The sequence below is a fragment of the Pecten maximus genome, chromosome 4, assembly GCF_902652985.1.
Source record: "Pecten maximus chromosome 4, xPecMax1.1, whole genome shotgun sequence".
Lineage (NCBI taxonomy): Eukaryota > Metazoa > Mollusca > Bivalvia > Pectinida > Pectinidae > Pecten > Pecten maximus.
In genome coordinates, this window is record NC_047018.1 from 39,695,087 (window position 1) to 39,710,744 (window position 15,658).

Here is a 15,658-nt window from a genome sequence, read left to right on the forward strand (position 1 = left end):
CAAGGACCATGGGCGAGTGTTGTGGTTGATGTAACGATCTCATTTGGAGATGTTCTATTTCCTTATACAATATCAAGTTGAACATGTTTGATGCTTGCTGATATCCCTAGTGGCCACCTAGTTCTCATTTGTAGAATTTGACTTCAACTGGATTTGACCTAAAATTGTATGGTGTGTACTGTTGATGAAGCAAGAGATGCTTACTCCTCTGGAACACCTGGTCCTAGTATCATTGTACTTTTTCAACCGTCTTCATGTAAATCTACAATTTTGTTCATATATTGCCCTTGCTTTATGGATTTTGAGTTTGAATTATGGTTTTGTTATGATGTCAATTTTTGTTGTTGATTTCAAATTGAATTTCAATTAATTAAGTTTGTCTCAATTTGTCAAAGACCACTGGAAAGATTCAATTCATTAATTTTGTTCCAGCTTGTTAATGTTGAAGTGTTTCGTGTTCTTCATGAAATTTGTTTAAAAATAATTTGTAAAACATATTTTACAAATTAATTCTGTTTGAATCTGTGAGTTTTGATCCGAAGACATTCTTCATAAAATGTGTCCCAATACTTGAATTCAGAGCTGTGGATGTCCCAGTCAAATGACACTCTTCATCGTTTTGTAAAAATAAAATCCCTCTTGATAAGGAAGGCAAGATTCATCATAAACAGCTGTCATCAGAGGCATCAGAGACTGAGGAAGCTGCAAAATGGTTTCTTCATACAGATTTGTATCCATGACAGTTACTGCATTGAAGTGCTCTCCAAACACAGGTAGTCGCAATACTGCAAAGGTTGCAATTTAATGGGTCTTTAATTTTTGCTACATGTATATCTTGATAAAGAAGAAGAGTGAAGCTTAGGTTCATTTAATAATTTCTATGAAAGATTTATGATTTTTTGCTAAAATCTTTTAAAACCACGAAAATTTTGACCACTGAAAAATTCACTCTTTGCTTTAAGTATGTAAATAGTTTCTTAAGCAGGTTTGACTTTCTACATTGTACATTAAAATGTTTTTGGTAAAAGACAAAAAAAAGACCGGTCACATCCATACACCTGTCTTTATTGGTGACGTAACTGTTGTACAGACGTGTCTCCTGGAGACACACACAAACCATTCATACATTACAATACATACACCATACATAACAATGGATGGCCAGCCCCATATAACAGGGCATTTCATTGGACCAATGAAAACAAACCCAACCAATCAAAGACAGTGTATTACAATGATATTGTTTATTCATGAAATAAAAGCATAATTTTTTTTCATTAATGATTAAAAACATCTCTAATCTGATTGGACAATGTGTAAAGACAAAGTTGACATCACGGTTGAAAACGAAAAAAAAAAAAAAAAAAATCAAAAACACTCAACATTTGTAGTCAGAATTGACCACAATGTTTATGTGAGAGTATTTATCATAACTTCTTTGGTTAGGCTAGGTATTAATCCCACACAAACATCAGCCTTATACATATACCATAATTAACCTGTAATAAACCCAGGTATCTTGTTCTCGAGGTTACGTAAATCTAGTACTACCCGTTTCCTTCCATTTCATCTCACCATTCTCATGGCAGAACTGATAGAAAGAAACCACCGAAATATAAAAACTTTTTGATGGAAAGGAGGAAGGGACGGCGTTTTTACAGGACATGGGCTTATTACAGGACATATACGGTAAGGGAAATACTGTTGATAAAACTGTTAAAAGACATCTACAAAATAGAAGTGTGGTTGCCATAACAACCCCATGTAGTTCAAGTAATATAAATATATTATTCTTGTGTGCAAAACCGTATATAAATATGTGTGCTGATTTCATTATATGAAAACACATATTGATATACAACAGCCAAAAAAATACTGTTAGAATCTTAATTCCTAATTACTTTATGAATTATTTCCCGAAATTGAAATATCAAACTAGCTTCGCTATGAACAAGGACCATTGTTGTTTAAATGGTTCCTATATATATGGCCGTCACTTACTGAAGATTCTAACAATTCTGTTCATATTTTGCCATTTAATTCATGTTTTTTTCTGTGATATTTAAAATACCTGTCTTTGACAATTTTTTGATTGACGGTCATGGCATAGAAGATAAATATGTGGTCGAAATACATTTACAATTGGTTGGTCAAAAACGCAACAATGAATATGTTAAATATTTGTTATATCATTCATAAAATGCTGATTTAGAAACACGATTCTCATCCCTTCCACAGAACTCAGAAAACCTGATCTATGGATAGACTGTGAATTATTGAACGATAAACTCACACCTACTCCATTGAAGAGTAGATAACTCCAATTTACTTGGCTTACTATCGAGTGGATGCTATTTTTAGACATACAACAATTAAAAAATGCAAGTTCCTTTGGTAAAAATGTGTTAAACAAATTTTGACGCGACATATAGAAAATTGTCCCCATCCCCGTAAAGCTTGGCTTTTGATTGTCTTCTGCATTCAATACTGACATTCAGAATTCGTAAAATAACAAAACCTTTTCCCAGGTACAATTTTTGCTTGATTATATATTTCTACATTGAAATCTTGAAATATCAGAAAATACCAAAATTTCATTAAAGCCAATGAGAAGTGTAACTTTGACATTTATTGGAATCAAAATTTATCATAAGGTAGATATTGATGAGAAAATTTCCATTATGAATATCAATTAAAGCTGTTTTGAGGAAGCTACCTTTATTTCAAGAGTTGAAGTGATACTGATTCAACATAACTCTTTTCTCATTCAAATATACTTTTTTCAAAATTTCAAAATAAATGAAACTTCTTTTAATGTATTTGCTAAATATATATACATACCTTGAAGTCATTCATACACAAAGTCATAAGCCAAAAAAATATATATGCCGTTTATCTCAGGAAATTCATTATATTATCAATTCATGCAGTTGATGCAATTGTCAAACTTCCTGTCTTAAGACTTTGTAAAATAACCAATAGTTTATGTATCATATACAAAAATCTTGGCCATTCATAAATGAATCTGCCATTTCATCATGTAAAAAAAAAATGCTTTAATTCTGCTTAAATTCTTTGGTACCAAACCAATGCTTGGAGTAAAAAAGATTTAAATATTTATATGTTAAAAGAGTATACAATAAAAATGTTCTAATGAATAAAATTTTCATTAAAGCTTTAAAAAAATTAACAGGGATAGAAAATTTTAAGCATAGAAGTAAAGAACATTCTTGGAAGGGCCATGATATTTTTGAAATACTAACAAGAGTTGTGGAGATCTGGAAAGATCTACTGTAATCCAACTTATTTTTGCATATTTTGTGGGCGACTAAAATCCAGAAAAATTAATCACCTCAATAAAATTTCAATCAGGCCTTTTATGACAGTAAATAGCGAAATCAAGTCACCACTAAAAGGTCGTTAGACATGGAAATGCAAAATTAGGTCCCCGCGAAAATAAGTTGGTTTACAGAATTTTATATTGAAAGGGCTGCCCGATTTCTCCCTCCAAATGAAGCATTTTGCATTTCTCTCAATGTACTATTAATACTATTTCATAAAGACAAAGAAACCACTTAAAAAATTCAAAATTCACATTAATAACATTACTTAGTTGATGAATCTGTTGTTGTTTTGTTCAGTCCCCCCCCCCCCCCAAAAAAAAAATTTGCCAATCATTATATGTATGGAGTTATTTTAGTTTATTTGACTATGACTTAACATTGGTACATGCACCTTTAATGATTAATGAATATTTCATGATAAAAACATTAATATATTTCATTATATATATATGAAAACAAAACATTTTCTTATGGGTTAAAAACGGCAGCCCTCCCTAGAAATATGAATTTGGGGGTAGGTTTGAAAGTTTTGTGTTCTAGGTGTGAACTATTGCGGCATGTCACAGCCATTTAAAACATAAACTTCAGTACATAAAATACATCATCACTTTTCACATATTCTTCAGAAATAATGACTTCTGAACATAAAAAGAATCAGACACTTCCCAAACAAGAGGCACATATGAACGATTACCGTAACAGCCACGATATGGTTGTTTTGTTGGGTACATGAAGTCATTACAAATGGTCTCTGTAAATTAACATACACAATCAAGGGATAGTAACATTAAGTTCTATCCATGATCAGGGCATAATGAATCTACCACTATCAGAGGATGACGTCATGGCGATGACAAGGGCAGGTCACTCTGATGTCATGGTAATGACAAAAAGAATTATCTCCGATGGCCAGAAGAGAGCTGTCACAGCGATGACAAGGGGAGATCACCCTGATGTCGTGTGGCAATGACAAAAAGAAATCTCTCCGACGGCCAGAAGTGGATGTCGCGACAATGACAAGGGGAGATCACCCTGATGACCAGAAGATGATGTACAAGATGTAAAGCACCAACTGGTAAGTACAACCTCGGGACACAACACTAAATATATATACGTGAGCTGGTTATGTCCTTTAAAAAAATGTCACCAGCCGTTAATATCTTTATATATAAAACAATCATGATCACATACTACGTCGTCACGCTTTAAGTCATGGTTAGGGATGAAGGGAAGGATCAGACAGGCCTCTGCCTCCAATAGGCCGGGACAAATGTTGGATAAGTCATATTAGTGGTTGGACCTGGAATCTCTTGTTGAGCGAATGTATCATTTGCAGTGTCATACCAGATAACCGTGGAAACCTCCAATATCGTAAGGTGTATTCTATATATAGGGTGGTTGAGGCCCTGATCTGGCACATTACAAGGCGAATATGATGGAAATCCGCACAACAGTAGTAAAATAGTTTCTGTGGTTTTGGATCGCATCCTTTTCCCAAAAGTTTAATACATTGCTAACGGTTATATCTCGGTCTATCTCAATATTCCGGACTTTTTGTTAACAAACACAATATATGACAGCGAAGGCTGTATGAAAACAGTCTCTCCTCTATCACTTCTTCACCGAATGAACACACTGAACTGTCAACATGTCCCAGCATGCAACAGTAATATTAACAGGGGTTAAATGCAGCAAATCCTAAAATGGCATCATGTAATATCCAATACAATCGTCCCGTTCAAACACCATATCATTACAGAGCTGTATCCTGAGTATTCATAGCAAAGTAAATGTCGCTATGTCCAGTCAACGGTGCCAGGGACTTTCCGCATCATCCATTATAAGTATTGGAATACAAGGCGACATTAACCAATGGTCCAAGGGCTTCACAGACTCCGATAACATGAGAAACACCAGGCTTTAACACATAAACATCCCGGCCTCTTAGTGTTTAATAAAAGCAGGTAAGAATGTGTAAATTTGTCTGATAAAATTAACATTCCTTTTCTTGTTTACTGAACTGCCTTCCTTTCATGTTTCAACATGTTCATTTATTCGTCTGTACACGAACTGCTTGCCTTTCCATGTTTTAACATGTATGTCCATTCGTCTGTACACAAACTTCCTGCCTTCATGTTTTAACATGTCTGTCCATTCGTCTGTACACAAACTTCCTGCCTTTCATGTTTCAACATGTCCATCGATTCGTCTGTACACAAACTGCTTGCCTTCATGTTTCAACATGTCTGTCCATTCGTCTGTACACAAACTGCCTATCCTTCAGTGTTTAACAGAGTCTGTCCAGCTGTCCGTACACAATGTGTGATGACGACAGGGTTGGGCTAATGCTGGGTTAGATTACAATCCTTGGTTAGAGGTAGTTAAGTTCCAGCGCATGGTTAAGGGCTGCTATGTCGGAATGATTACTTACTCGCCAGAATGGGAAATTCATCTGCAACAAACAGACGGACATATTATACAGACGGACATATTATACAGACGGACATATTATACAGACAGACATATTATACAGACGGACGTATTATACAGACGGATGTATTATACAGACAGACATATTATACAGACGGACAAATTATATGGACGGACGTATTATACAGACAGACATATTATATGGACGGACGTATTATATGGACAGACAGAAAACACGGCCTATTTTCTCAGCACAGTAAAAAAAATATATTATATAGGATTTGATCGCAGGGACATAACAAATTATGTAAACTTAGTTACGGTTTCTTATATTAACGGTATACCAAATATACCCTGTCATAAGTTAAGGAGGTTTGACTCAAATTAGGGGGTGGACTTATCACAGGACAATAACATCACATTTGTTATGTTTAATCTTTTACTTCAAGTTATTTACATTCTAATATGCTATTTCTTTTGATATTCAATCTATATTCACAAGAAAATTTTCCAATCTTTCTGAGATAATTTCAGTCTTCCTGAATTCAAAGATTAATTCCTCTTTCCAAATTCAACCAATCAGCGACTTTGTTGCATACCTGCTTAGCTGCCTGCTCTTCATCTCGACCATCGCCAACAACAACATATGTACATTTCCTACCAAATCGGGCTACTATTCTGTCAAAACAGCTATCTTTTCCTGCAAAATAACAACATTCATCAATCAAATGTTGATCGAAAATGATGAATTTAGTCTTTAAAATGCTGAAAAATTTTCATCCTTGCATAAGCCTCTTTTTTATGACAAAATATCCTTTGAAAATTTGATATCACTTAATTTATCCTAAAAATATTTCTCGATTGGTTACAAAACAATATATTTTTTTTTGTATCATTATACGTGATTTTATAGAAAGCTATATTTAGGTACGGGAGAGGACTAATTGTGACTTACCTATCTTTGTTGCGCTGTATATGTTTTCTATAGAGAACACACCCCCAAGTCCGTACAGGAGTACCTTAGCCATGGCCGGGACTAACTGGGTAGTCGTCACTAACACATTCACACAGTTTGACCTGAAACAAGTGAAAGTACATATACCAATTTAAAAGAAATAGATCAAATGAAATTGGTAAAGCAAATGAAACGCAAAAATGACAGGATTATTGGTTGTGACATCACTTCTGCAATTCGATTGCCTCAATAAAATATTTAATGGAGTTAAAAACTTGGCGAGTCTCAGGGCTGACTTGTAATACATTGTACAGGTATGGATGTTATAGATAAACATCAAAGGTTGGGTCCATAAATTTGTTGAATCTTATGAAATACAGGTATATTCTCTCCCTGCACAAGTATAATTGTACATTTGGTGTACTGTAGGTTACTGACCGTGAATTGATGATCTGTAGTGATTTGAGTATAATTGTACATTTGGTAGCTATATAGGTTACTGACCGTGAATTGATGATCTGTAGTGATTTGAGTATAATTGTACAATTGGTAGCTATATAGGTTACTTACCGTGAATTGATGATCTGTAGTGATTTGAGCGCCAACGTAAGCCAGTTGTCCGTCATTGCTTCGATTTCCTGGCGAAGTTGTAACCACTGTTCTCGTTTCTGTGGACCAATCAGACCTGCCGACACAAAATGAACAGTTTTGTTATAATATCAAAATCAGTCTGCTAAGTGATATCATTCCATGAATATTATCTATACATTTTTCATTGATATGAAGAAGTGAATTTTGTCTTAAAATGAAAAATAATGATATATGCATTACACAATGACTTTTTGCTTTCTCTTACATATGTTAAATTTTGTATTTATCCATCAAAGATTTAGTCAGGACAAAAAACATTATACTGAAAACTGAACAGGCAAAATGCATGCAGATTCAATGAAAGATGTTTTACAACTGAAATGCTAAGGAATTTATGTCAGCCATATTTATCAGAAATATATGATTCTTAAATATTGTTCTTACTTTTAAACCAGCCCAACATCCATAACAATCTAAGGTAATCGTAACTACTGCTACATCATTAACACTAATAGAAATTTACCTGTGATAAACGAATGCTTGCAAAAGACCATCCCCTGCCCAAATTATCCAGTTTTCAAAAAACTTTTTTTTTTAAGATACACACACGTTTGGAAAAGAAGAACTATCACATTGACAGCAATTATCACAAAGTACCAGGTAATTATTTTATATCAAACTAAATCAAATAAATCCTCTCGGTCTATCACAGGTAAAGTATCAAGTGATCTGATTGGACGGTTAAGAAGTAAGCTAAAATCTGATTGGTCTAGAACTAGAAATGATATGAATCGTACCTCCTACATTATTTCGGTAACTATTATACATTTCCTTAATCCTTCTGTATCTAAAAGCTAGCTTTCTCATCCAATCCACTCCCCCTCGCATTCCAGCAAGTATACTGGGATTTGTAGCTGCTGCATGAAACCCATCTGCCGCGAAGTTGTACGTGCTGAAGAGAGAGAGAGGGAGAAAAGCGGTGAAAACACAGTTCAATCATATATCGTACCTCCAACGTTATTCTGGTAGCTACTATAGATCTCCTTCAGTCGCCGATATCTAAATGCAAGTTTCCTCATCCAATCAACTCCACCCCTAACGCCCGTCGCCAGGCACAAATTGGCGTTGGTTGCGGCGGCCCGGAAGCCATCTGTTGCGAAGTTGTATGTACTGTAGGGAAAAAAAACTTCACTTTGACTTTCACATACAAATATAATCCCTTTACAATTCTTCAAACAGAAGAATACCTATTTCCCCTTTTCGTTATGAATTTTTTGGACACTTATTTTGATATTATATGATAACAATTTCAACAATTCACACTTTGAAAATCAGAAGAAAACATGTACCTAATCTTTAGTTTCAAAACTTTTTTTTCATTTTTTCTTCTTCTTTTCATCGCAGTTGTAAGGGAGACTATGTGTCAAAATGCCTCCTCTACTACTATAATTACAGAGGAAAATCATTAACTCTCAACGTTTAACAGTTACAGACTATTCCATACTAAAACGCTGTCACATATAAATGTTAAATCCACTTGTTGACCCCCGTCACCCACGTAATGACTATCCTATCAAGCCAATGCATCAACAACACAATTTTCTACACAAAGCCAGGTTGCATAAAGGACAGAACATTTAAAAATACCATTGAACAGACAGAGAGGACGATGTTTACCTCGATAAGAAGCTCTGAGAAAGCCTCATTCTCGTATGAGAATGTCACTCGTTACAAAAAAATTTTGTTTTACATATAAAAGTATGACAAGTTTTTCCATAACTAATTTGTATTCAAATATTCCGACATCAATGCAGAGGAGTGTTTTGTCAAAACACTGACTCTGTTTTCAGCCTGACAATGTTACAAGTTACAATATTAAATGGTTACAATGAAATTGTTCGTAGTTTTAATATTTAGACAGATATTGTTAATTAGAACTCAATCAACCAAGATAATTCTGAACATCTATATTCAAAATCTAAATTACAATACAATTTTTCTTGTTATTAAAACTGGCAAATATTTGTGAAATATTTTTAATCGAAATAAAGTGCCTTAACCAACATTGTCTAGCAATTAACACTGACATATCGAAACTTCCATTTACATGATGGACTGCTCAGGCGAAATTGAAAATTCAAGTTCCATCAATCTCATTTAAAATGTAAACAAATCCAAAGTCATTTTCATCACATGACCATTTTTTATGCCAATATTTATTTGAAACATACAAGACTTAAATACTGCCAGTCACTTTGACTTCAAGTCTAAACCTATCCGAGTGATGTCAGAGTATCATGATGTCTATTTCTATTACTTAATTCAAATGTCAAGTGTGTTATTAGACGAGGAATTAAACCTAATATTCATCATATAAACCTATTTGTCATCTGATCAACATTTTAATAGACCTGACCATTGATGAATTTAAAACATTTTATTTACAGGTCAAAGGTCAAATTGTTGAAAGTATGAAAATGTCAATGTTTATATCTTGATGGACCGTCAGTATTGAGTCTACGTCCTTACTACTTAAGCACACATCGTTTGCTGTCCATCATTGTCTATTTCACTGACGGGACTCCGCCCCCTGTGTAAACCAGCAAATACCCAAGAAATTCTGAGAGGGAACTTGTGAAGGATAAAAACAGATAAAAAAGGAATAAAAAATATTAGCCGAGATTACAACATCTGCATAAAACCTGCCTGCATCTAAACCTGTAAAAATTCCACAAAAGAAAAGCCATAAAAAACAAGACATTTTGGAACGTTAAATCTGCTTATCAGTACCAAGTCGACCCGAGGTTATCAACCACTGCTTGCGATCGTTTGAAGTGTTCACATAGGGTGTATTAGAAACTTGTGAAAGAATTAATCATAATTGCCCAGTTCTGTTCAGGCGAGGGAAAAATGTTGTCTACATCCGACTTTGGGTACATAGATTTTGTAGTGGCATGATGGACGAGTTTAATGCCTACGCTAAAGTATGCATGCTTCCTCCTCGGGCTTCTCCGAACTTACAAAGGCGGTCGGTCATTCAGGTAGGGTTGTGTCTTTTAACACAAAAGGGGGGACAGTATTGTCAGACGAGCCATCTCCCCAACCTAACAATTAGCTCACTCCTTCCTAACAGTTCCAAAAACACCATAAATTACACTCGCTAAACATGACAAAAACGTTTTTTTTTCTCTCTCATGCATCGGTACATTTTCCTTCCATAGTAATTTTGTAATACCAGTTTTTTTCATAACAGAATTTCATTTTCTCCATGAATTATTTTGTTGGACAAAACTTAAATACTGAAACTGACATATAGATTTCCATTTATAAAATATTACAAAATTGGCCTGACAGTTTCCTTATTTTAGAATGTAAACAAACTGCTTTGTTGAATTATCTGCCAAGCTGTGTTTACATAATATATTGTGTAAGCTCATTAAATATTCAAAAATCATGTTTGAATTTTAGTTTTTTTCTAATATTTAAAGGAAAACATTTTACACACCAATAAACTACATTGGTAATCTCAGAGCATATCCGGTATGACCCTACTCTCTGGGGGAAGTTACAAAATATATCGGTAAAAACTTTTCATCACATCTATTCAAATATGAAATAAACATAGCTTTGTTATCTAGAATAGCTGGTTTTCTGGCAAACAAAATATGGAAAAAAATGTATAATGTCATATCCTCATAGATGTTCAATTGTGTCGCACCGACATGTTTGTTACCTTGGCAACCATTTTCTGCTCTATGATGTTGTATGATATTGGAATTTTAAACTTTTTTATCATTTAAGGATAGGCAACTTACACCATACAATAAAATTTCAGATTAAAGGATAAAATTTTAAAGCATGAATCATATTTATATTAAATATATTTGCCTCTAAACACCATATTTCTATATTGTAGTCATAAGAATCGGAAGTTACATAATGGTATGCTTGTTATCGATAATTTGTCTGATTTCAAAAGCTAAACATAGAAATAGATTAAAATAAATAAAAAAAATTCAATGAAGAATTTTCAGAACGACTTGGGGAAATGAGTTAGACAGTACAGGAGATAATCAGGTTTATATATATTAAATGTACATTTCTTTTTTAATAGCCATCTTGGGAAACCGACTTTAGCGGAAGAGCCGTGAAGCCCTGTCAGTGACTGTCTCTATTCTGGGTGGCTTTGTCTGTAATAATGAGTCCTTCTGGGCCGCGGGGTACGGCTATCCATCATATACACGGCCTTCCCATGGCAGTCCTACTGTACTGACATTTTCCATTTATACCCACCAGTAATATTGCCAAACCTACAACCTAATCTATTAAATCTATTATTCTATCATTTCCCCCACGTCTCACGGCTTTTCTTTCTTCTAGCAGTGTAAACAAAAATCAGTGAAAAATGATTAATATTCGGAGAAAAGAAGTTTTTTTTTTATCTTCCCCACATAAAGACTGACATTTATTTGTTAGTGGTGAAGATACGTCACCCAGGCATTCCGCAGTCTCTGTCATTGTACCGGATAATGAATGCTATTTATATATGCAGCCACTCACCTAAGGTCCTGGCCGTTGTCGTCAGAAGAAACATCGTCTATATGGACTTGGTCACACTCCTGAAAAAAATGCATACGCAAATATTCATTAAGAAGTAAAGATTAAACGAATTTCAAAATGCTGCCACCTCTATCCTTTCCTAAGTCAGACTTAAATAACATCTTTTTTGAAAGGACGATTAAATGTACAAGAAGATATAAACATCTGCTGTAAAAAATTCTTAATGAAAAAGAAATAAAAAATTCATTTACAATAGATAACAACAGAATGCTGCCGTAAATATAAATTCATCTGTACGACAACCATACAATCTTTCCCCACTGTACATGTGCGATTCTCATCATATTAAAAATTCTGTTCATGTCCTCCAATTTTTTTGTGTTAGCTTCGTACATTATTGTCATTTTAATTTACCTTTAAACTGAATTTGTTTACGACTTGAATCTGCCACTTTTTGTGCAATATAAGAATCATTAATTCTTAAATACGGAGATAATTAAGTGTCATATGTCTGTAAATCACAAAGATGTCTCATCAACATTTCGACCTATTTAAGTTATTCTTTAATTTTCTTAACGTCAGACGTTATATATATATAAAATAAATAAACTGAGTACAATATGAATCTCATAATAAACCCAACATCATCGGGACTGAAATAGTTTTTTTTGGGTAGAAAAACAGCCACACAACAAGAGATCTATTCCAAGGGTCCAGATTGTACAGGCTTCTGGATTAGAGAGGCTTTTGAAGGTTTCAGTTTCTATAGGTTCCTAGATTGCTTAACGATGACTAGATTTACAGTGTATACAGATGAAATGATGTTACAGAGGGGCCTGGTTAAATGTCGGATTTGTACAGGTTTTCAGATTACAAAGTGCAAGTGTTCAGATTATACAGGATAAAGGTCAACACTACTTCTCAATTCATAACGCATAAAAGGGTCTACCTCTACCGTTCTCCAGTTAAATACATCCAATCCCCCTAAACCCTTATTTCTACCCCCTTCATCCCCTAAACCAATGTCCTATATACCCGCTTCATCCCCCTAAACCCATGTCCTATATACCCTCTTCATCCCCCTAAACCCTTGTCCTATATACCCCCTTCATCCCCCTAAACCATTGTCCTATATACCCCCTTCATCCCCCTAAACCATGTCCTATATACCCCTTCATCCCCCTAAACCCATGTCCTATATACCCCCTTCATCCCCCTTAACCGATGTCCTATATACCCCCTTCATCCCCCTAAACCCATGTCCTATATACCCCCTTCCTCCCCCTAAACCCTTGTCCTATATACCCCCTTCATCCCCCTAAACCCATGTCCTATATACCCTCTTCATCCCCCTAAACCCTTGTCCTATATACCCCCTTCATCCCCCTAAACCATTGTCCTATATACCCCCTTCATCCCCCTAAACCAATGTCCTATATACCCGCTTCATCCCCCTAAACCCATGTCCTATATACCCCCTTCATCCCCCTAAACCCATGTCCTATATACCCTCTTCATCCCCCTAAACCCTTGTCCTATATACCCCCTTCATCCCCCTAAACCATTGTCCTATATACCCCCTTCATCCCCCTAAACCATGTCCTATATACCCCCTTCATCCCCCTAAACCCATGTCCTATATACCCCCTTCATCTCCCTAAACCCATGTCCTATATACCCCCTTCATCCCCCTAAACCCATGTCCTATATACCCCCTTCCTCCCCCTAAACCCTTGTCCTATATACCCCCTTCCTCCCCCTAAACCCATGTCCTATATACCCCCTTCCTCCCCCTAAACCCATGTCCTATATACCCCCTTCATCCCCCTAAACCCATGTCCTATATACCCCCTTCATCCCCCTAAACCCATGTCCTATATATCCCCTTCATCCTCCTAAACCCATGTCCTATATACCCCCTTCATCCCCCTAAACCCATATCCTATATACCCCCTTCCTTCCCCTAAACCCATATCCTATATACCCCCTTCATCCCCCTAAACCCATGTCCTATATACCCCTTCATCCCCCTAAACCCATGTCCTATATACCCCCTTCCTCCCCCTAAACCCTTGTCCTATACACCCCCTTCCTCCCCCTAAACCCTTGTCCTATATACCCCCTTCATCCCCCTAAACCCATGTCCTATATACCCCATATACCCCCTTCATCCCCCTAAACTCATATCCTATATACCCCCTTCCTCCCCCTAAACCCATGTCCTATATACCCCCTTCCTCCCCCTAAACCCATGTCCTATATACCCCCTTCCTCCCCCTAAACCCATGTCCTATATACCCCCTTCCTCCCCCTAAACCCATGTCCTATATACCCCCTTCCTCCCCCTAAACCCATGTCCTATATACCCCCTTCCTCCCCCTAAACCCATGTCCTATATACCCCCTTCATCCCCCTTAACCGATGTCCTATATCCCCCTCTCTCTCCATCCAACCCTTGTCCTAATATCTCCCTCTCCCTCCACCAAATCATTGTCCTATATATCCCCTTCATCCCCCTAAACCCTTGTCCTATATACCCCTCTCTCTCCACCTAACCCTTGTCCTATATATCTCCATCCTAGATGCCCCCCTGCCCAGGTACCTTTCTCTCCCCTCCTAACCCCCCTCCCTTGAATCCCTGCCCCCCCCCCCCCCATCCCCTTCAATCCCTGCTCCCCCCCCCCCCCCCCCCCCCCCCCCTATTCCCCTAGTCCCCTACCTGTACCTATAATTATAACCTCTATACCATATGGATCCTTCACGTCAAGTGTCCTGTTTTGTCTATCAAGGTGAGGAGGCTAGGTCCATGAGCTATCATGGATATAAATCTAAAAACCTAGATACCATCACCTTCATCATCGCTCTTAGTCTCACAGACAATTTATAAGGTGGCCCATCAATTCATTTCCATCTTTTCACCTCAAAAAAGCATCAAATTATCCAAATTTCATGAGCAAAAAATAAATTCATAAAATTCTATTAGAATCCAGTGAAAAGCAGCCGAGCGTGCCGCAAAGTAATTTGTACACACAAATCTATCGCAGCAGATCTGATTCACTAAACAGTAAAGTACCGTACCATACACGATTTAACAAGCTCAAAATTGAAACTTTCCTGCAGGCGAAATATGTAGCACAGCGATGGCGATGGTGGTTTATCGAAGGCCATTTATTGTATGATGGGGGAGCGGGGAAGGCCCAGGGCACCTTTCCTACACCATTCGATTGTAAACACTACCAATTTATCCTTTAATTCTTTAATAATACAGCATTCACTACAGTCTTTCCTGTGATGTACAGGCAGACACTATGTTGTGAAAAAGACATTGGGGAATTTAAATATTTTAATGATTTCGAGTGAAGGCGTCTTGCTATCCTAAACTGTACTGAAGGTCCCCAAGATTTCTGTAATTACACAAATACCAAAGGAATTCCCCCCTCCTTGCAAAGTTAAAATGCCTTTTTCAAACATCTGAAATACCCCCTCCCCCACACTTCACAAAAGAAGTAATTATCATGCTTCTGAAAGGACCGATGGAAAGAGTACAATGGCTGATGATAGAACAGATACTACCTACATAGTGAGTGATAGGTCAAAAATGTCATGAAACGACACAGCAAGCCGAGGTATTTTTTTTCCGAAAATTAAATAGTAGCTGTTAGAAATTAGACTAGTAAAAACATGTATCATACATAGTTCTGCCATTCAGTCTGTGACCGATTTTACAATGAAAACATGTTTGAAGAAAATTGAACGAGACATCGTAGCAGGGGTCTAA

General features: G+C 36.3%; 1 protein-coding gene across 4 annotated transcripts in view; it reads right to left on the reverse strand.

Moving 5' to 3' along the window:
• Positions 1 to 1,044: 1,044 nt before the first annotated feature.
• The window catches only part of LOC117326056 (eyes absent homolog 1-like), a 61,268-nt gene continuing 46,654 nt past the window's right edge, over positions 1,045 to 15,658 (reverse strand). For 3 of the 4 annotated variants that reach the window (XM_033882652.1, XM_033882650.1, XM_033882653.1), the window contains 6 exons: positions 11,881 to 11,939; positions 8,330 to 8,490; positions 7,300 to 7,414; positions 6,730 to 6,851; positions 6,374 to 6,474; positions 1,045 to 5,796 (listed from right to left, as the gene is read on the reverse strand). In XM_033882652.1, the coding sequence (XP_033738543.1) occupies positions 5,716 to 5,796; positions 6,374 to 6,474; positions 6,730 to 6,851; positions 7,300 to 7,414; positions 8,330 to 8,490; positions 11,881 to 11,939 (639 nt within the window). In that variant the 3' untranslated portion in view covers positions 1,045 to 5,715. Of the gene's footprint in view, positions 5,797 to 6,373; positions 6,475 to 6,729; positions 6,852 to 7,299; positions 7,415 to 8,117; positions 8,273 to 8,329; positions 8,491 to 11,880; positions 11,940 to 15,658 lie in introns of all 4 variants that reach the window. The other variant, XM_033882651.1, reaches the window with a different exon arrangement.